This window comes from Hemiscyllium ocellatum, chromosome 12 (assembly GCF_020745735.1).
Source record: "Hemiscyllium ocellatum isolate sHemOce1 chromosome 12, sHemOce1.pat.X.cur, whole genome shotgun sequence".
Lineage (NCBI taxonomy): Eukaryota > Metazoa > Chordata > Chondrichthyes > Orectolobiformes > Hemiscylliidae > Hemiscyllium > Hemiscyllium ocellatum.
This window is the reverse complement of record NC_083412.1, coordinates 82,938,693-82,962,372: the sequence shown is the minus strand read 5'-3', so window position 1 is coordinate 82,962,372 and position 23,680 is coordinate 82,938,693. Positions and strand designations below refer to the sequence as shown.

The window sequence follows — 23,680 nt, the reverse complement described above, 5'->3', positions numbered from 1 at the left end:
TATATTGTTGTGCACTCTCAGCCAAGTATAAACAATTAAGACAGATTAGAAAACCATATAGCCTGACAATCTTTTTTTCCAAGTTTTCAAATCACCTGTCCTTGGCTTACTTGCTTTTATTTATAACCTATTCTTCCCCTGGTTGTGTGGTTTCTCTCATCTGTTTTATGGTTGGGGGGTAAGTTTTCAAAATGAAAACTGGTTTCTGATTGCCTTATTACTGGTCTTAAATATAGTCAGTTTCAGTAAATCACAAATTCTGACAGAGATTGGCAACTTGAAAATGAAAAGATGAATTTTATAATGAATGTTTGAAATCAAAATGAAATCTAATTTGGAAAACAGGTGCACTTCATATTTACCCATGGAGTTATGCAAAGTATCCAGTTCCATATGTATTTGTGTTAATTATACTTCTAATATGCCTCTGACATAAAAGTGATGCAGTAGAAATGCAGGTTGGTGAGTTTCAAATGTGGAAATAGATGAAAAATTAGTATACCATAGAACCAGGAATAACAAATAGCATTGTTCACTTATGATTTGGAGGTCCTGGTGTTGGACTGGGGTGTACAAAGTTAAAAATCACACTCCAGGTTATAGTCCAACAGGTTTATTTGGAAGCACTAGTTTTTGGAGCACTGCTTCTTCATCTACAACCACCTGATGAAGGAGCAATGTTCCAAAAGCTAGTGCTCCCAAATAAACCTGTTGGACTATAACCTGGTGTGGTGTAATTTATAACATTGCTTGCTTAGGAAGAATGATTGCAGTGGGTTTCAGTATTTGATGATTTTTAATATCTGTTCACTTAAACAAGTACAATTAATTATGGTATGCTATCTCTTTCACTGTTGCTTGAAAATAAGTGCAGATACCTGACAGGATTAGTAACATTGATTGCACATATTTGTGGAAGACTCATTCATGGCTGGCTGGCTGTAATTGCGTAACCACTGTTTGCCCAAAATGACTATCCTCATGATACAGCACCTTCCAGACCAATTAGAAATTCAACAAACACTTCATCAGCACTTGGATGATTCTTGACTATTCATTCCATGCCCAACATTTATATGACTCAGGGCTTGAGATATAAAAATAGACTAGAAAACTGGGACTTTTTTCACTTGAGCGTAGTAGGTTGAGGATTGACTTTATTGAGGTTTGTGAAATCATCAGGGGCATGCATAAGATGAACCAAAAGGGTATTTTTCCTAGGGTGGGTGAGTCCAAAACTAGGAGCATATTTTAAGATGAGAGGAGAAAGATTTAAAAAGGACATGAGAGGCAACAGTTTTACACAGAGAGTAATTCACGTGTGGAATGAACTGTCAGAGAAAGTGATGGATGCAGGGAAAGTTACAATGTTTAAAAGACATTTGGATAAGTTCATGAATAGGAAAGGTTTGGAGGGATATGGACCAAATGCAGGCAGGTGGAGCTCGTTTAGTTTGGGAACATGGTCAGGGTGGATTTTTGGACTGAAATGTTTGTTTCCGTGCTGAATGACTTTATGACTCTTCTTAAAAAAAGAACATTTTCATTCAATTTTTGTACCTGAACCAATGGTATTTCCATCTTTCCCACTTCTGGAAAATCATTCCCCAAGAAATAAATCATTAACTCCTGGGATTTGGCATCACCAGCACAAAATAACCACTGACATTTCAGTGTCACTGGCATCCATAGACTCATCAGAAGTTAAGTGCTCCTTCAACTCCCTCTAATTGTGTCTGTATATTTAAAGAAAACCCCTGTGTAGTTCATTTCATCTCAAAATGGTATACTCTGTATCAGTACAAAGTGAAATTCTCATTCCCGGTGAATTTCATGAGATTCAACCAAAGATTTAAAGTTGTGGTCATGAGTAAGTATTTAAGTAATGACATAACGTGATTAAACTGGGAGCTAAATATTGGTATGGATAATATCGGAGATACGGAATGGTAAAATTCACCAAATGATGTATTGAGGCTAACAAGTGTGATTGTCTAAAAATTTGGTAGAAGAAATTCTTGAATTTATCTTAAAACTTTTATTTTGTCTTCTTCAGGAATTAACATGATTAGTTACGACTAGAAATACAAGTCTAACTTTCTCAGGAAATAGTGATTCTCACATTTTTCAGATATCCGTATTAATTTCTGAAAACAAAAAGCTATCAACAAGACATATTTGACAATAAATTATGTTAAATATTAATTCCTTTCTCAATATTAGATTTTTCATTCCTTTCTTAAAAGAAATTCCATATCTAGAGGTTTTCTGAGTATGTCCTTCCTGATCTTTCTGAATGCCAGACTTTGAATGTTTGAAGGCATTAGATTCTACTCTGTAGGCTGAAGGGATTAACCAGAAAGAAGGAAATGCGTAGTCTGACAGTGCTTTGGTGTTCTAGTGTGCGACGCCACTGTGTGGTATCATATAGGTTTGCACCCAGGTTTTTCTTGGATTGAATCTGTAACCTTGATGATCCACATGGCACAAGCACTTGGGGAAATTAGTTGCATAATAAAAGACCTTGCACTTATATGCTGCTTTCCAATTCTCAGAATATCTCAAAATCCTTCACAGGTAATTCATTACTTTCAAAATATAAGGCAGAATATTAACTGCCAAGGTGAAGCTGTTTTGCATCTGTGTGATGAACTTATCTCCTAAAAGTGATGTTGAGCTCACTTGGAGATTTTATTATGAACAAGTTTGTAAAGTCTGGCAGATAAGTCATTGTGATCTGCAAAGGAGCAAATAATTCCTTTTTAACCAATGATAGTATGGCACTATCATTGTGCTAAATGGAACAGACTTCAAACAGATCTAGCAACTCAAGGCTGGACATCCATGAGGCACTATGGGCCATCTGCAGTAGAATCATACTCCAGTGCAATCTGTAACTTCATGGCCCAACATATTCCCCCACTCTATCATAAACCTCAAGCCAGGTGATTAACCCTGATGCAGTGAAGAGCGCAAGGTAGGAGCGTACCAGGAGCAGCATTAGGCATACCTGAAAATGAGGTGTCTTGCTGAATGACAGCCGGCAAGACAAGACTACCTATGTGCCAAACAGTGTTCGCAGAGATAAATGATTCCACAAACAACAACCACATGTAAGTTCAACAATTCTGCCACATTCACTTGCAGAATGTGAACCGTTAAACAATTCACTGGATTGTGAAGCTTCACAAATACCCCCACCCTCAATGATGGAAATATCCAGCACATCAGTGCAAAAGATAAGGCTGAAGCATTCACAGCAATCTTCAACCAGCAGTGCCAAGTGGATGATCCATCGTGGCCTCCTCTGGCATCCCCAACTTTACAGATATTAGTCTTCAGCCAATTTGATTTACTTTACATGATATCAAGAAACAGTTGGAGTCACTGGATGCTGAAACGTCTATGGGCCCTGTCAACATTCCAGCAATAGTACTGAAGTCTTAGAGTCCATAGAGTCATGGAGTCATAGAGATGTACAATACGGAAACAGACCCTTTGGTCCAACTTGTCCATGCCGACCAGATATCCCAACCCAGTCTAGTCCCACCTGCCAGCACCTGGCCCATATCCCTCTAAGCCCTTCCTCTTCATCTACCCATCCAGATGTCTTTTAAATGTTGCAATTGTACTAACCTCCACCATTTCCTCTGGCAGCACTTCCATACACGTACCACCCTTGGCCCTTAGGTCTCTTTTATATCTTTCCCTCTCAGCCAAAACCTATGCCCTCTAGTTCTGGACTCCCCCACCCCACGGAAAGGACTTTGTCAATTTATCCTATCCACTACCCTCATGATTTCATAAACCTCTATAAAGTTACCCCTCAGCCTCTGATGCTCCAGGGAAAACACCCCCAGCCTGTTCAACCACCCCCTATAACTCAAATTCTCCAACCCTGGCAACATCCTTGTAAATCTTTTCCTGAAGAAGGGCTCATGCGTGAAACGTCGATTCTCCTGCTCCTTGGATGCTGCCTGACCTACTGCGCTTTTCAAGCAACACATTTTCAGCTCTGATCTCCAGCATCTGCAGTCCTCACTTTCTCCTTGAAATTTTTTTCTGAACCCTTAGTCATAAAGATGTATAGCACAGAAACAGATCATTCAGTCCAACTCGTCCATGCCAACCAGATATCCTAAATTAATCTTGTCCCATTTGCCAGTACTTGGCCCATATCCCTCATAGAATGAATCCCTTTCTATTCATATCCCACCAAACAGTTGTTCTCCAGCTGGTTCTTGGTGCTCTCCTAGCCAAGCTGTTCTAGTATAGTTACAACACTGGCATTTACTTGACATTGTGGAAAACAGCTCCGGCATGTCCTGTACACAAAAAGCAGGACAAATCCAACCTGGCCAGTTAATACTCTATCAGTCTACTCTCGATTATCAGTAAAGCAATAGAAGGTGTCATCAACAGTGCTATCAAGCAGCACATCCTCAGCAATGACCTGTTCAGTGGCATCCAGTTTAGGTTCCACCAGGGCCACTCAGTTCCTGACCACACTACAACTTGTTCTGAAGAAGGGTTAATGGACTTAAGACCATAAGACCATAAGACATAGGAGTGGAAGTAAGGCCATTCGGCCCATCGAGTCCACTCCGCCATTCAATCATGGCTGATGGGCATTTCAACTCCACTTACCCGCATTCTCCCCGTAGCCCTTAATTCCACTTGAAATGTGAACCTTGCTTTCTCTCCATATATGCTGCCAGACCTGCTGAGTTTCTCCAGCTATTTCTGGTTTTGTTTCAGATTTCCAGCATCCGCAAATCTTTGTTTATTGAGGTCATTACAGCATTGGTTCAAGCATTGACAAAAGAGCTGAAAGTGGAAGGTGTGCTGAGAGTGACTTTTCTTGATATGAAGACCACATTTGACCGAATGTGGCATCAAGAAGCCCTCACAAAACTGGAGTCAATAGGAATCAAGGGGAGATTGGTTGAAGTTCATAGCTAATGCATAGGAAGATGGTTGTATTGCTGAAGGCCAGTTATCATAGTTCCAGGTAATCTTTGCAGGTGTTCGCCATGGTAGTGTCCTAAGTTCAACCAACTTCAGTTTCTTCATCAATGACCTTCCCTCCATCATTAAGTCAGAAATGGGGATGTTTGCTTGTGATTGCACAATGGTCAGCACCATTCATGACTCCTCAGATACCAAAACAGTCCAAGTGCAAATGCAACAAGATCTGGATAATAGTAAGGCTTGGACTGAAAAATGGCAAGTAATATTTGTTCCACACAAAGGACAAGCAATGACCTTTCCCAGCAAGAGGGAATCTGATCATCACCCCTTGACATTCAGTAGCATTACCAATACTGAATCTCATCTATCAACATCCTGGGCATTACTATGCACCAGAAATCAAACTAGATTCGTGATATAAATATAGTGAGTACAAACACAGGTCAAGGCTAGGATTCTGTGGCAAGTAACTCACCTCCTGACTCTCCAAAGCCTGTCCACCATCGACAAAGCTCAAGTGAAGAATATGATGATTACAGTCTACTGGCCTGGATAAGTTCAGCTGCAACAACAACAAAGCAGCCTGCATGATTGACACCACATCCACAGAAGCATCCACTCCGTCCACCACTGACACACAGGAACTTCACTGTGTACCACCTCCAAGATGCATTATAGAAATTCACCGAAGTTCCTTAGAAAGCACCTACCAAACTCACAATCAATTCCATCTAGAAGGACAAGGTCATCAAGGAGTGATGATCAGATTCCCTCTTGCTGGAAAAGGTCATTGCTTGTCCTTTGTGTGGCACAAATATTACTTGCCATTTTTCAAGCCCAAGCCTGAATATTATCCAGATCTTGTTGCATTTGTACTTGGACTGTAAGTGGGATGACCACACTTAGTAGTTCCACTCCAAGACACTCCCCATCCTAACTTGGAAATATATTGCTGTTCATTCATTGCTACCAGGTCAAAACCCTAGAATTCTCTCCATAATTATATTGTGGGTCAACCTACTGGACTGCAGCTGATCAAGAAGGCAGCTCACCAACACATTCTCAAAGGCAGCAAGAGATGGGCAACAAATCCCAGCCAACCAGTGATCTCCCATCCCGTCAATGAATAGTAAAAAAGCAAAGTTAAGAACACATACTTTTGGCAAAGTGTATTAACTTGAAAAGAGGGTTATTTAATTAATACAAGGCAAGAATAGAAGTTGAAATAAGAGGAGTATTTTCAGGCTGGCACCCTGGAACAAGTGGAGTGCTGCAGGGATCAGTGCTGAGTCACAATCAATTACAATGTATATTAATGACTTAGATTAGGAAGTAAATATACTGTGCCAAATTTGCAGATGAAACAAAGAGCTTGCAGAGGCATGTAAGTGAACGATTAAAAATAACTTTGCAGATGGAATATAAAGTGGGAAAATGTGAGGTTTGAACCTTGGCAGGAAGAATCGAGTGACAGAGTCATAGACAGTCAGAGATTCATAAAGCACAGAAACAAACCTCTTAGTCCATCCCATCCATACTGACCAAGTTTCCCAAACTAACCTAGTCCCATTTGCCTATGTTTGGCATATATCCCTCTAAGCATTTCCTATTCATGTAGCTGTCCAAAAGTTATTTAAATGTTGTAATTGTACCTGCATCTACCACATCTTCAGTCAGTTCATTTGGCATACGAACCATCTTCATGAGAAAAAGTTGCCTCCTGGTCTCTTCTAATCTTTCTCCTCTCACCTTAAAGTATTCCACTAGTTTGGAGCTCCCCTACCCTAGAGAAAATATTTTTACTATTCACCTCATCTATGCCCCTCATGATTTTATAAACCTTTGTGAGGTCATCCCCCCCAACTTCCAATACTCCAGTGAAAAAGGTCCCAGTCTGTCCAGCCTCTGTTTATAACTCAAACCCTCAAGTTAGTGCAACATTCTGGTAAATCTTTATGAATCCTCTCCAATTTAATAATATCCTTTCTATAGCAGGGTGACCAGAACTGTATATTGTACTTCAAAAGTGGCCTCAACAGCATCCTGTAGAGTGACAGTATGACGTCCCAACTCTTACACTCTACGGTCTGCGCAATGAAGGCAAACATTCTAAATGCCTTCTTAATTATGCGGTCTGCCTGTGATGCAACTTTCAAAAAACTATGTACCTGAGCCCATAAGTCTCTCTGTTCAACAACACAACCCAGGGCCCAACTATTAACTGTATGAATCCTGCCCTTGTTGGTCTTACTAAAATGCAACACTTCATATTTATCCAAATTAAACTCTATCTGCTACTCATCCCATAGGCCCACTTGCTTTGTAATTTTAGGTAACCTTCCTCACTGTCCACTATACCAACAAATTTTGGTGCCAGCCGCAACGTTACTAACCATACCTGCTATAGTTTTATACAAATAATTTAAAATAAAGGATGACCACAGAAATCTAAAATCACCAAAAAGCTAGCATCAATGTTTAGCAGGTAATTGGAAAGGCAAGTTAAGTGTTGGCATTTTGGAATGGAGTTACTAAAACTGGTCATCCCACACCTAAAGTTTGTGAACAGATTTTGTCACTGTATCTTAAGAAAAACACACTGGCTTTGGAGGCAGTCTAGAGAAAGTTAATTAGTTTGATCTTGGAGAGAATTTCTTCTGAGGAGAGGTTGAGTAAGTTGGGCCTGTACTCATTGGAGTTTAGAAGAATGAATTGAAGCATACACAATTATTAAGGGGCTTTACAGGGTATTCACAGAGAAATTGTTTCCCTTTGTGGGAGAGTCTAAGGCTAGAGGGCATGATCTCAGTATGAGGGGTCACCCAGCTAGGACAGTGATGAAGAGAAATTTCTTCTCTCAGAGAGTAGTGATTCTTTACCACAGAGGGCTGTAGAGGTTATGTTCAAGGCTGAGATCAAGAGATTTTTAATCAGTAAGGAAATCAAGGATTTTGGGGAAAGACAGGTAAGTGGAATTGTGGATTTTCATATCAATCATGATCTCATTTAATGGCAGAGCAGGTTCGATGGAATGAATGTATTATTTATGCTCCTATGCTTTATGATCTTATAGTCAGCCTATGCCCCTCTGCAGATTCTTGTGTCATGCTCACCACTTGCTTTCCCATCATTTTGTATCATTTGCAAACTTGGAAATAGTACATTCATTTCCATCACCCAAGTCATTGGCTTATATTACGAATAATTCTGGCCCCAGCACTGATCCCTGTGGCACTCCACTGGTACAGATTGAGGTTCTGGAACTGCCACCATTATTCTTCCCTACGACCCACCCCCCTCCCCATTCCCCCACTTTATCCCAACTCTCCACCTTCTAATCATTAGCCAATTAGTCAGCAAAGTATTATTCAACTCCTTTCCCACTTCCTGGTATGGCAGTTAATTTAGCAGTTATGTAACTAACTTAGTGTTGTAATGCATGCACAGGGTCATACTCCAGGACTCCAGTAACAGATGAATGGTTGTGCACTGTGATAGACCCCAGTAACAGATATTGGTTGTGCACCGATAGATGAAGTAATACTGAAGGCAATGGTGTTGTAGTGTGATAGGTTAAGTGTAATGTAGTGAACCAGTGAGGCAGAAGATGATTAGGTTAGGAAGACAAAGCAAGCCAGCATGATTGGGTATGCTAATACTATCAGATAAGTGCGGGAACCTAAGACTATATAAACTGCAGAGAAACAAAGGTATCGTGGGCAGACAGGGAAGACATTTTCTAGCTGTCACAGCTTTGATTTTTCAAATTTAAAATTTAATTTCATGAAGGATTTTCTCCATCTCCTGGTAATTTTTTACAGAATATTGAGTGATTCTTCCACAATAGTGGTTCCCTATTGTTAATTCCCAAGCCTCATTGTCTAAGTATTATACTTTCAATTTTGCCTTTCTCGTCCTTTATATTTTATTATATATTTTTAAAATCACTTGGGGGACATTGTTGTTACTCGCTGAGCCAGCTCGTATTGTTTATTGCAACTGTTAAAATTCCTTCAGCAAACCTTCTTCCTCGTCCTGTCAACAACAACCAGATCCAAGTTACACCTCAGCCTGAGGAGATGTTGAAAAAATATGAAGAAATTATAAGATTGTGCAAAAATAATAAAGGTAGAGCTGTCCTGACCTCTATGGCCTTTGTTTAATTCCAAGGACACTGATGGACAAAACATCTGAAGGCTGTAAGAACCTTAGATTAAATGAGTTTTGGTAGTTTCCACCTAGATCCTGCTGGGCACAGGCCCACAGCACACAGCTAAGCAGAAATAGGCATATTCATATACCATTTACAAAGTTAATAATGATGGGGATGTTCCCTTGAGATTAGATTTAAGGACAATCAAGAGAAATTCCCACGCGTTGGCTGCAGTAAAATCAGAACCATTTTGATGAAGAGGAAGTCTATCTCTATTGTTGGGCCTAATAGGAGACTTTGTCTCTATTTTCAACTACACTATGTTGACATTAAGGGTGACACAGGAATTCCACCAACTAAGTCATATAACATGAGGGTAGAAAATCAAAACTTCAAATTACGTGTTTAAATTTGGGCTGTACTTTGTGATTAGCATTTTTCTCATACAAGCTCACCATTATTTGATGATATTACTTTTTCTTAATCCATCTAGTGATCAATTTATTTTAGTTCACCTAGTCTGTGCTCGTAAACTTGTCCAGATAAGCCACCTATACTAATCTCACACTACTGCTCTCTACCCACATCTTTTAGTATGCCTCTTTTTCTGCTCAAAGCATAATTCCTTTCGAAAAAGAATTTGGTTCCAGCTTCTTACCTCCCTCAGAAAAAAAATATTTTTCTAAGCTCCCATTTAATGCTTTTCATGGCGATGTCAAATTTGCACTCTCTCATTATCGCCTTAACAACCATATACCGTCCATTTCCTTGATGACATCTGTCAAGTCACTGTTAACCTTCTCAGCTCCATTGAAGATAAACCCTTCTACATTACTCTAAACACCTCATTTTCAATCATATACTGGTTAAACTGTATAAGGTTGTCCCCATTAGTTTTATATCCTGTATAGAAAGACTTCACCAATAACAATCACCTTCTGCTACAAATTAACTAATATTGTGTCCACATTTAGCATCTTGCTTTTATATTCTATGCCTTTGTTATGGTGTAAGATGACCTGGACGTCTAGATCTCTATGTTCCTTTACGTCACAATAAAAATAATAATTCAGCATGTTTATTTTCCCATGCTTTAAAATGTATTGCTCCACAGATTTCTACAATAAATGGGAGCTGTCTCCAAAGTGCACATCCAGCCAACCTAACAATGACCTTTGACATTTCCAGTCACATATGGTTAACTTTCAAATGACACCAAACTAGGACCAATAGTGGAATTGGAGGAGTTAGTTCAAAATTTAGAAATTGAGTCAAGGCCTCTGCTTTATTTTCTTTGGATTCCCTGATATAAACCATTACATTTGTTATTTGTCCACGTTTAGTCACGTTTTAATTGCAATTTTCTGATGATAAAATTTTAAGAGTTTTCTGTGAAATACCTGCATTGAGATTAGTGATGCAACATAAGTACAAGTTGTTGTCGATGAATAATGTGATATATCTACATTTGATGGTTCTGCAATTCTATTGATCATCTCACCTGAGGAAACCAAAATAAAGTACCTTTTTACATAGTGAAGGGGAAATACTGCTGAAGCTGGAGATGTACATTAGAAATTGGAAACGTTGAGAGAAATTGACTTGTTAAGGATGTTACTGCCATTTTCTGTTGTTTTACCTATTTAGTACCCCAGCTGTCCCTTCAGTTTCCTCTGTAAGTCTGTCTAATATAAATCTTGCTTCATCTAGCCTTCCTTGACGAACATTTAATGTTAAAATTTCTAAGCCTACTTATTTGTTATGCATGCTTTTATGGAATTTGCTGTTAAAATTCCTGGTTGATCTCTTTCAGCACCATTTTTTCAGTTTCATAAATTCTGAGGTTTTCAATGGCTTTCTACCTTATCTTTTGCCATGGTGAATATGTTTTATTCTCAGTTTTGAATTTAATCTCCTCATTCATCCAACCCAGTCTTCAGTCAATGGACATCTTTACTGTCTCATTGGAATATAGTTATACATTTCCGATTACAATTCTAAAGGGACTGGAGAAGTGAAGCCAAGCAACATATGTTTCTATGTCATTGAAGGTGAAAGGGATGTTTGGAAAAGTGATTAAGTAGACATACAGCATCCTGGGCTTTTTAATTGGAAGCATAGACTACAAATGCAAAGAATGTATAGTGAACATTTTTTAAATGAGTTTTGACCTCATCTGGAATATTGTGACCAATTCTCAGCACCACGATTTAGGAGGGATATAAAGGCACTGGAAAGGGTGCAGGAAAGATCTACAAGAATGAGTCCAGGGTGCAGAGCTATAGAAAAAGGTAGGGCAATGTAACTAGTTGAATAGCACTTGCTTAGGACCAGCATGGAGACGACAGATTTGCTGCCGGTGTTGTATTCTGTCTCACATACTACCAGCATGCAGTAAAACTCCTAACATTATCACCAGGTCACAGCATATGTCCTGAGGATATAAAGGTGTCAGGTTCCATCTTAGCTGGGAACACTTGAAACAGAACGTACTGATGTACATAACCTTTAACATAGCACGCACATAGTGTTTGTTAATGAAAAGTTTAATATTAGCCAACACACTGAGGTGCCTGTGACTGTAATATGTATGTCAATATCAGGACTGTAATAAGAGTCTGTTGAATCTTTCAATAACTCATTACTGACATCTAGTTCTAAGTGATGGGCTAACATAAACATTCCACATCAAATAAAAATACTACACTGGATGCAGAGTTTATACCACACAGTTTCAGCTGATTTCCTATGATTCCTCTTTGTGTGGTCAGTGAAGACCACTTCCCTGCATAATGTTTGGTATATTTACACATGCATATTTAGAGCAGTGTTACTGTATCACAAGCAAACTGGAGTCTGACCTGTTGTTGCCGTGTGGAAGGCGGATTTTTTCCAACAGCAGGTGTCATGGTCAACATCGACAGCCTGGACTTTCCATTCAGTTGATGAATGATGACGTCTTCACTGAAAGATTAAATTTGTATTGACAGTCATTGCAAGATCTCTGGGACCTTGATGCTCACTCAGCCTCTAACCTTTAGCACTGTTTGATATCCTGCATGTTGCTCAGGATGATCATTTAAGTCAGGCCTCACACCAAACTGACCCAGGATCACTGCAAGGCTGAACAATGCTAGTTCCTTTCCCAGGGAATAGGGAACCTGAGGATCTACTAAAATCCTTCAAGATTAGTTGTGGCATAGAAGGACATCAATATGTTGAAAACATAAGCATCACATGACAATAGTCGAGGTCAAAGTTGTCTGTTGGTGTCCCAGAGGGCTGCTCTATCCTTCGAGAGAGAGAGAGAAAGAGAGATGAGGACTGATGATGGTTTAAATTGAGAGTCACAACACTTCAGGCAAGGGAGAGGCTGAGAAAGAGAGTCCTTCATGGTAACCTTGGCCAGTATAGTAATCAAACCCACACTGTTGGCATTACTCTGCATTGCAAACCAGCCGGTTAAAAGTCTTTTCCAGATGTTTTTCCACAGTTAGATTTTTATCTAGTTATTTGTCTCATCCAGCATGTCACATAGCTGCAGGCTGTGCAAAGATTCCAATACACAAGGCATTGCCATTGTGTGGAACATTCTGGATGAAACAGACTGGAGCTGCCTGGGCAAAAAGACATTGAAATGGAAGTACACATTCCCTTCTCCAGGTTATTTTCAAGAAGGTTGGAAGTGTAACAGCTCGTTGGCTGAAGCAATAAGGGCATCAGAATAGGTGAAGCTGGGAGGGGGCATAGTGTTGATAGAGGCATCAGTAAGAGGGAGGAGTCTTCCAGGATAACTTAAAGGCTCTTCCTCACTATCAGTGTAGAAAGAAGACCCACAACTGTCGCTGTATGGCCACACTCCTCCACAATGACCATCTGTTAGCTCTGGCTGGTTCTTTTTTTCAGTCTTATGCAAAGTGCCAAGAGAGCTCCTACCTCTTGTCCTGCTGTTTCTCTCTCATTCTAACCCACATCAACAGATGGTGGCTATTCTCTCATGGATGAAGAGCCTCCAATTGTCCCTCCAAGGTCAGGAGTCTGCCATCTCTGTACATTGACATCAGACCATGAATTGGCCATTTCTTCGGGCTTATGCCTGAAACGTCGAATTTCCTGTTCATTGGATGCTGCCTGACCTGCTGCGCTTTTCCAGCAACACATTTTCAGCATTTCTTGGAAAGTCATGTTAAGTGATTATTTCTGTGATGGAGCATAGACTTGTATCACTGAAGCTTTGAGAAGATGTGAATTGTCCTCAAGTCACTGGATTGGTAATCTAGAGAGTCATGCAAATTTAAGTCTAAAAGTAAGTAGTTGACCATTCAGCCCCTCAAGCCTGCTGATCCATTTAATTAGATCCTGGCTGCTTTCAATGTAACCTCAAATCCCATATTCCCACATATCCCTGCTGTACTTTCAGCTCCTTGCCTAACAAGAATCTTTTTATCTCTAGTTTTAAAATCTTGAAGGATTCTGCTTCCATCACCTTTTCAGGAGGGAAGCTCCAAAACCTCATGCTGTGTCTCATCTTTGTCTTAAATGGGCAACCTCTTATTTTTAAATGGTGATCCCTAGATCTACATTCACCTGTGAAAGAAAGAAACATTCTCGAATCCTCTCAAAATCTTACATGACCCTATCAGGCTAATGCTTTGACAAAAAGGCTTCAAACATCTCAGTAAAAGTGACCATGAAACTATTATTGATTGTTGTTAGAGCACATGTATTACTTTCAGAAAGGTTATCTGTCATCCATTCCTGGTCTCCCCTACCTGTGTCTCTAGTCTCACAGTAATGTAGTGGACTATTCACTGCTCACTGAAACGCCTATCCAGCACAAGAGCAATTGATTCCTTGGCCAATGTTGCAACTCCTCTCCTCTACTTCTATCCCCTCTCCATCTCATCTGAATAACTTATAACCAGGCATATTGAGGTGCCAGTCCTATCCAATTTCCAGCTGCAAATGTGTTGCTGGTCAAAGCACAGCAGGCCAGGCAGCATCTCAGGAATAGAGAATTCGACGTTTCGAGCATAAGCCCTTCATCAGGAATAATTCTCTATTCCTGAGATGCTGCCTGGCCTGCTGTGCTTTGACCAGCAACACATTTGCAGCTGTGATCTCCAGCATCTGCAGACCTCATTTTTTACTATCCAATTTCCAGCCAAGTCTTGGTATGAGTTATTAGATCGTATACCCTTATGCCTGCCTATGCTCAGCTCATCTGTCCTTTCAATTAGGGCCCTTGCATTAACACATATTTATGGGGAATGAGCAACAAATGTTGGTCTTGACCATGACACCTACATTCCATCTCAAAATCCCAAATATCCCAAATTGAAAAACAAACAGCAATGATACAATCCAAGCTAGTACAAGCTGGTTGGGTGACTCTGAATAGGAATGGAACCAGGCTACTTCTGGGGAGATTAGTTAATGTGGTTTAAAACCTAGATTGGCAGCAGGAGGGGATTCAAGCAAGTAAGTCAGATGGGAGAAAAGCAATTAGAAGTTAAAATGCTAGAAAGTGAGTCTGAAAGGCAGAGGAATGGTATGCAAGATAAAAACTGCAGTTAATTCAAGAAGCACTAAATGGAACATTATGCAAGGAATCTGAGGAATAGGTCAGATGAGCCGAGCATCGATAGGCACATGGGTGTATGATATGATAGCTAAGACCAAGACTTAACTGAAAGATGGGCAGGATTGGCAGCTCAACATGCCTGACTATAGGGTATTCAGATGAGATAGAAAGGAGGGGAGGTCTTAACATTGACCAAGGAATCATTTATAGCAGTTTTATATAGTTTAAAAAAACACACAAATGGCAAGCATAGTGTTGAATGTACAATTTATGCCCCAAACATGGAAAGATAGAGAAATAAATATGCAATCAAATTTCAGAGAAATGTGAAAATAATAAGGCAGTAATTCTGGGGGATTTTAGCTACCCAAATATTAGTTTTAGTTTGCAACATAGGGAAGGAGCAAAAGTCTTAATTTGCATCCATGTGAACTTGACAGTTTATTCAGGCTTTCCACCCAGCATGCCTTGGGAACTAGCTTTTCCTTGATCACCAGGTCTGGCTCATAATGCAACCTATGTCATTGGCCCAGGCCTAAACTAGGGAGTGCAGTCAACAATTTTCAAGGTTGGCTTCATGGAATCAGGATGTTTCCTGGCCCTGCACACATAACACAGGAACAAAACTGGGACCAACATCTGCTCAAGACTTAATATTCTTGAACAAAAAAGCTATAATTTGATGCTGAAAAGTTATCAATTTAACCCCTTACATGGAAGGAAGATTAGAACTCTGTGATCCTACTGCCACCTCACCTAGGAGCGATGATGCCAATTGTAACATTATTAATTCAGTAAGGGACATGTTAAAAGCTGGGATCTTCTTGGAGAGTAAAAGTGAGAGCATGCGAGAGAGTGACAGTGTGAACATAGCATAAGAACACAAGAAATAGAAGCCAGAGTAGGCCATTTGGTCTGTCAAGCCTGCTCCATATTCAGCAAGATCATTGGCTGATCTGTCCCAGGCCACAAATTCTTTTTTTGTGCCAGCACATTTTAGCATTTTTAAAACTCATATTCCACCATCTGCTGTGGTAGGATTAAAACCCAGATCCGAGTAGCATTATCTGAGTCTCTGCAATACTACTTCAGTGACAACGCCATCACACCTTCACTTCCACCCAACAGATTGCAAGGGTAAGTCAATTTATGAGATTGAGTATGAGAGAGTAGCTGTTTGAAAAGGTGAGTGAGAGGGTGAGTTTGTGAGAGTGAGAGTCTGAGAGAGTTAATGCGTGAGAGAATGTCAGAGTATGATTGTAAGAATGAGAGCAAGAGTGCATTTGAGAGACAGAGACTGTGTGACAGTGTATGTGAGAATGACAGTGTGAGAGATAGGTCAGAATTGTAAAAGTGAGTGTGTGAGATAGAATGAGAATTGTGAGTAAGTGAGAGACTGAGGGTGAGCTAGTGAGTGTATGAGAGAACGCGAGAATGTGAGAGTGAGGATGTCAGAGTGTTAAAAGAGAGACCAAGTGCTTCAGAGTGAGATGTGAGTATGTGAAAATGGCAGGCTATGAGAATGAGAGTGAAAGTGAAAGAGTGCGAGAAGCGTGATTATGTGAAAGTGAGAGAGTGCGAGACTATAGTGAGGAGAAGGCTTGCTTTCACATCACGTGGTGGTACATTAGCTATTCAGGAAAGCTGAAGCAAGTCTGGCCCACTGTGGCTCTTATATTGAAGGAAAACTTTCAGAGGCACATTTACTCAGCAGAGAATCAACTTCACCAAACAGGAAAATGTCCAGATGAAGTGCATGTGCAGGAATTGATTACTGTCGCGTGCTCTGTTATAAGCAGCTGGAAGAGATTTTCTGGTTAAACAATAATCATATTTCTTTGTTGAACGTGTCACCCTTTATTCATTTCACATATTTTATAAAATCAAAAAAATCTGTAGCAAACTGACTCAGACCAATGCACAAGCACTGTGGCCCAGATTCTTGTCTGAATTGATGAATAATGTGAGTAAAGTCTCGATCTCCAGTTTATCACGCTCTGCCACTCTAATCTCTTCCATTAGAATTTCCTTGCCTCAGTTTGCAAGTTTGATGCTGAAGGCTGTTGATAGCTTCACATGTCTAACCTCCACAATCACCAGCAAAGTGTCACTAGATGCTGAAATCAACAGATGCATCACAAAAACTGCAGCTGTCGTATCCAAGCTGAGTAAGGGAGTGAGGAACAGCAACCTGACTGAGAAACATGAATTGTGCATCCACCAAGCCTGTATCCTCAGCGCACTCTGTGATGAGACCTGGACAATATTTGCTAGGCACGAGACAAAGCTATAGTTTCCTCTCTCACTGTCTCTGCAGCATCACTTGGCAGAGCAAAGCCATCAATGCAAAGATCCTAGAGTGTGTTAATTCCATTGCTAAGCAAATGACATGTATATTGGCTCAGCCACATTCATCAGATGGATGACGGCATACACTAAAAGGTCTTCTGCATGGTTCATTAGCCATTGGGTCAAAAACTCCAGACCATCCATTTCTCCACTCCATGGAAAAATATAAATGAGATATTATAATGGCAGACATTGACAGCAAAAACTGGAAACAGTTGCTGATGGCCATTACCTCTGGAAGCTGACTATTTGGAGGGGCATGAACATAACAGAAACAAAAAGTGAGCTGACCAAGCAGAGGAGCCAATGATAATAGAGAGCAGCACATCACACAACTTTCCACTGCATCTAATATGGCAGATACTGCCATGACAGAGTGTCTTCCTGAGTCATTTCAGACAACAATTAACATGGAGTTGACAACCAAAAACCATCATCTTTTGAAACGGAAAGCTAAGTAAAGTGTGCAATTGGACAAGTGAAAAAACAACCAGCAATCTAAAAATGTAACGCATATAAGAAAAATAAATCTCCACACTGGAAATTTTAATCTGTATAGAATCTTTATGAACTGAAACATTTTACTTATAAAATATACCACTCATTGTAGTCAACCTGTCAACATGTCACTATATGGATAATGTGTGGAATGCACTGCCAGCAGTGATAGTAGAATGGGATACATTAGGGACACTTATACAACTCTTGGATAGGCACATGGATGATAGTAAAATGAAGAATATGAAGGTTAGTTTGATCTTAGAATGGGATAAAAGTTTGGCACATCAAGGGCCGAAGGGCTGTGCTATGCTGTATTGTTCTATGTTCTATGTTCTAATGCAGAATGAATATCTGTTAAATTTCATTTGTATTTTTTTCATCATTCTTCATCAGGGAAATATATCCCTGGTGGTGGCACCATCTCCATGACCTGTACTTCCGCCTCGGAACACTTCAACCCCAGGGCAGCAATGTGGATTTCACCAGTTTCCTCATTTCCCCTTTCCCCTCCTCACCCCAGCTCCAACCTTCCAGCTCAGCACCATCCCCATGACCTGTACTCCCTAACACCAGGGATATATTTCCCTCCCCACCAATTTCCACTTTCCGCAAAGACGATTCCCTCCGTGACTACCTGGTCAGATTCATGCCCCCAACAACACACCCTCCTGTCCTGGCACCCTCCCCTGCCACCACAGGAATTGCAAACCTGCGCCCACACCTCCTCCCTCACCTCCATCCAAGGCCCAAAGGAGCCTTCCACATCCATCAAAGTTAAACTGCACATCCACCAATATCATTTATTGTATCCGTTGCTCCCAATGCATTCTCCTCTACATTGGGGAGACTGGACGCCTCCTAGCAGAGCGCTTTAGGGAACGTCTCTGGGACACCCGCACCAATCAACCCCACCGCCCTGTGGCCCAATATTTCAACTCCCCCTCCCACTCTGCTAAGGACATGCAGGTCCTGGACCTCCTCCACCGCCGCTCCCTCACTACCCGACGCCTGGAGGTAGAACGCCTCATCTTCCACCTCAGAACACTTCAACTCCAGGGCATCAATGTAGATTTCACCAGTTTCCTCATTTCCCCTTCCCCCACCAGACCCCAGCTCCAACCTTCCAGCTCAGCACCGTCCCCATGACCTGTCCTACCTGCCTATTTTCCTTCCCACCTATCCACTCCACCCTTCTTTCTGACCTATCACCTCTATCCCCTTCCCCATTCACCTATTGTACTCTCTGCTACTTTCTCCCCACCCCCACCCCCCTCTCATTTATCTCTCCACTCTGCAGGCATCCTGCCTCTATTCCTGATGAAGGGCTTTTGCCCGAAACGTTGATTTTCCTGCTCCTTGGATGCTGCTTGACCTGCTGTGCTTTTCCAGCACCACTCTAATCTAGACTCTGGTTTCCAGTGTCTGAAGTCTTTGTTTTTACCTAGTCTATTTCACTGCAGACTATGTGGGGTAGGTAATCCAGAATGCTGTTTGGAAGGGAGTTCCAGGCAACACTGAAGGGACAGTGATCTATTTCCAAGCCAGGTGCATTTAGAATCACTAGCTTTCGAAGTGCTGCTTCTTCATCAGGTGGTGCTTCATCAAGACAACCACCTGCTGAATAAGGATTCCAATTAAACCTGTTGGACTATAACCTGGTGTTGTGTGATTTTTAAATTTGTCCACCCCAGTCCAAGAGTAAAAAATGAGGTCTGCAGATGCTGGAGATCACAGCTGAAAATGTGTTGCTGGTCAAAGCACAGCAGACCAGGCAGCATCTCAGGAATAGGGAATTCGACGTTTCGAGCATAAGCCCTTATTCCTGATGAAGGGCTTATGCTCGAAACGTCGAATTCCCTATTCCTGAGATGCTGCCTGGCCTGCTGTGCTTTGACCAGCAACACATTTTCAGCCACCCCAGTCCAACACCAGTATCTCCAAAACAAATCAGGTGTGTAAATTAGAGGGGAATTTGCAGGTGGTGGGGGTCCCACACATATGCTGCCTTTATCTTTCAAGGTGGTAGAGGCTGTGGGTTTGGGAAGTGCTGTCAAAGGAAACTGAGTGAATTGCTGCCATGTATCTTGCAGAAGGTGCTTTCAGCGGTAGAAGGATTGAATATTAAATGTAGTGGATGGGGTGCCAAACACACTGGCTGACACACCTAAATGGTGTCAAGCTACTTGACTCTTACAGCTATAGTCATCTAGGCAAGTGGGGAGTATTCCATTACAATCCTGACTTGTGCCTTGTAGGTGGTGAACAGTGAGGAGGTGAGTCAATCACTGCAGAATTCTCAGCCTCTGATTTGCCCTTCTAGTCACACTTTATATAGCTAGTCCAATTCTCGCTGGTATCTTATCAGTGACTAATCTGATGACTCCTAAACGACAATATGACAAGTGAATTCTTGTTAGCACCACAAGAAGGATATAATTTATGACTCATGTACATAAAGTAAGGTACTAAATTTTGCTTGAGCTCCCTATTAAGCAGAACATCAGAGTTTAAAAGAGAAAGTCACAAAAATGTCCACAAAACTTACTCAAGTCACTTATGCAGTCTTTTCATCATTATTCCCATAAAATATCTCTTCAGTTCAACCTAAGAACATTACCACTCATGGACAGTGTTGACACTACATGTTTTTTCTATTTCTTACTCTACCTCTGTGTAAGATGGTCAATTGGAAACCTGGGTGAAATAGTGTATAATTTGCTAAAGTTGTAAGGTTATGAACTCATGTATGTAAAGAGTTAGCTGCTACCTCAAACAGTAGCTTTCTGCTCCTGATTACCATGATACACGTGAAAGCATAAGGCATTGGAGCATCAATAGGCTTTCTCACACCTCAAGGCTGCTTGGGTATTCTTTGATGCAAATGCAAATCTTCCACTACAACTACCCAGTGATTTACTTGTGTCCCTTAATGACTTGATGATTCCAGCTGGAAACTGTTGAATGGAGAGATTCCTTCCAGTGACTATGCTGAGATACACAGAGCCAACATTCATTTCAGTATGTGTTCAATCCCAGTTTTCGAGAACATTTAGCATTGGGAGTCAGGGCTGGTATATAATAGCAGCTCTTATTGGGTGTCTAATTACATCAGTCAGCTTGTTTCCAAATTTCAATTTTAGTAAAACATATGTGCCTGAGATTAAAAAGAACAATATAAATAAGGCTGAATATAAGATTGTAAGATATGGGAGCAAATTAGGCCATTTGGCCCATCAAGTCTGTCCCACCTTTCGGTCATGGCTGATATGTTTCTCACCTAATTCTGCTGCTTCTCCCATAACCCTTGATTTCCATACTAATCAAGAACCTATCTATCTCTGTCTTAACTACCATCAAAGACTTGGCCTCCACAGCCCTCTGTGGCAAAGAATTCCACAGATTCATTACCGTCTGGCTGAAGAAATCCCTTCTCATCTCAGTTCAAATGAGTCATTTCTTCAATCTGAGGCTGTGTTCTCGCACATTCTAGTCTCTTCCCCACATCCAGATCTTTCAGTATTCTGTAAGATTCAATTAGATCCCCTTTCATCTTTCTAAATTCCATCGAGTAGAGATCCAAAGTCCTCAACTGCCCCTCATATGACAAGCCCAGCATCTCCAGGATCATCCATGTCAACCTCCTCTGGAACCCACCCACGGCCAGCACACCATTCCTTAGATTCGGGGCTCAAAACTGCTCATAATATTTCAAATGCGATCTGACAACAGCCTTATATGCCCTCAGCAGTACATTATGCTTTTGTTTTCTAACTCTCTTAAATAATAGAATAAGAAACAAATAAATCTGGAAATACACTATTACGGATAAGAAAATATAAATAAGTATTGTGAGGAGAGACAACAAAATCTGTCTGTGATCAGAAGCACAATAGAATGGATTGAGGTGGGGGTTATGGCATTCAATGGTTTTTCAAAGCTCCAAATCCCTTACCACTAATATTCCATCCAGTTCTTTGCCTGTGGTTGACTCTCTACTGAAGCTTTCCATCTAAAACACTTGCCATCTTTTCTCTTCATAGCTACTAATAGACCTGCAAGTTTTTTCATCATTATCCTACCTGTATGAAATATAAGTTATGCTTTTATATTCTTTTTTTAAAAAGACCATCTCTTTCAATACATAACAGAAAGAAAGGGATAGTAACTTTAGTGTCCCTTAATATTTTCCTGTAGCAATGCTTTAATATTGAAGCTTTAGAAAAAATTTGTAAGTCAGGCATTAATCAAACTAAAATAAAAGCAATGGGTTGAAATAAGTGATTTAATGATTCCATTAAAAAGCAGACAAAGGTATTAAATGAAAATATGTTAAATTAACCTATCACCAACTGTAATTTCTAAAATATAACATATTTTCCCTTAAAAAATGAACAAAATTTAGCTTAAACTAGCTATGGTTTCACTTATGAAAACTTGGCTGCATTCACTTCTTGCAGACGTTATCCACAGTCAGAAATAATTCACATAAAAAGAAACGAATTGAACAGCTTGGCAAAGGAAAGGCCCAACTCTTAATCAATCTTAATTTTGAAGGACTCAGAAAAACTTCAGCAGAGGGAAATATATCAATTCAGAAGGAGTGCTTTTCTCAATTTCATGGTACGTGCGTGGTTCTTGGCTCGGCACACATGTTAAGATTTACAGCAAAAAAATCTCTGATCCAAAAAGATATGTTCTAAACAAAATGATGGAGCTTTTCCCTCATACAGATTGCAAAGTAATAGTCAGAATAAATATATGTAAGTGAAACAATGGTAAAAATGTACTGCTGACATTTGGGTTCATACAAATAAAAACATAGGGTTGGATTTTCAAAACAGGACTAGGAACCTAACACCTTTATAAATGTCAAGACCAAACTCACATGTAGCTCACATGATGCTATTTTTAAATGTGAATGGTCTAATTGAACTGAAGGGAACTCAGCGACCAATTAGTGATGCCGAGCTTCTCCAAAAGGCAAGAGCTGGCTACAGCATGTGAGCAGCAAGGGCAGATGGTGGCCATGATGTGGCCTGCTGTTGCTTTGCAGAGGAGAAGGAGAAAGGCAGCATCAAGGCTTGGGAAAGCATCTACACAGCCAAATCAGAGATAATTATGCTTGGTTCACCTCAAGATCCCACAAAGGCTGAAAGTTTTCCTGTCATCACTTTGAACCCACGAGTAGTACATTAATGTGTACCAATCTGTTTGGATTGATCTGAATCATATTTGAAAACTACAATTCTGACCTCCTCGGCCTGTTAAACAGTTCCTCACGATGTTCACTTATTTGAGGCCACTGAGATTCTGATCTCTCCCACAGCCAGTACTTAAAGTGTGGCTCAGACGTGTTGAGATGAGGTTCTTTAAACCATGCCTATAGCCAATCTCAACCATATCACTACAGCCCGCACAGACAGGATGAGCCATTCCGTCCTCGAGCAGAGAAATTCCCAGATTTCCACTCTGGTTTATTTGAAGTGCTTCCCAAAATCTGTGTGAAATGGCCTTGCTCCAATTTTAAAGTTATTCCAACTTTTTGTGCACATTGTCACAAGAAAAAGTTACTGACACCTAAACAAAAATTGCCATCAGACCAAGATTGAGGGTAAGTGCATGAGCTTTGCCAAAGATTTCTTACACTCAAAAGGTAATTCCTTGGATCAATCATTTTTATTTGTTTTAATGTGACTTTACGCTTCACAAGTGATGTTGATATAACTATTTATGGTTCCGGTTGTAAATTTTTTGACAAGGTGTAATTTTGACTGACTTCTTAATTAAATACAAAACCGTTGCTTTCACAAAAGGAAGGAAAGGAAAATACCATCTTCTTTTCGCTGACCTGTGTTGTTTTTAGAAGAAACTGTTCTAGCAGAACCCAATCCAACTATACAGCTTTGATTAACACAAAGGAAATCTTGGGAAAATAGGCCCTACAAGATAAAACACTGAGAAGCAGCAGCAGACAGTTAAGGAGATTTTCATAATTCTCAATGAAGATATATTCTATTATGAAAGAAGGATGCACCATCCATGGCTAAGGAGGAATGTTATTGGATGGTATCAAATTGTAAGGAAAGATGTACAATGATGCAAAGTTTAATGATAGTCTAGAA

General features: G+C 40.4%; 1 protein-coding gene across 4 annotated transcripts in view; it reads right to left on the bottom strand.

Annotated features, from left to right (window-relative positions):
* Positions 1-23,680, bottom strand: part of erg (ETS transcription factor ERG) — a 269,582-nt gene that overhangs the window by 164,366 nt on the left and 81,536 nt on the right. For 2 of the 4 annotated variants that reach the window (XM_060833790.1, XM_060833785.1), the window contains exon 2: positions 11,986-12,088. The exons of the other annotated variants lie outside the window; for them this stretch is intronic. In XM_060833790.1, the coding sequence (XP_060689773.1) occupies positions 11,986-12,042 (57 nt within the window). In that variant the 5' untranslated portion in view covers positions 12,043-12,088. The remainder of the gene's footprint in view (positions 1-11,985; positions 12,089-23,680) is intronic. 4 annotated transcript variants of the gene reach the window in all.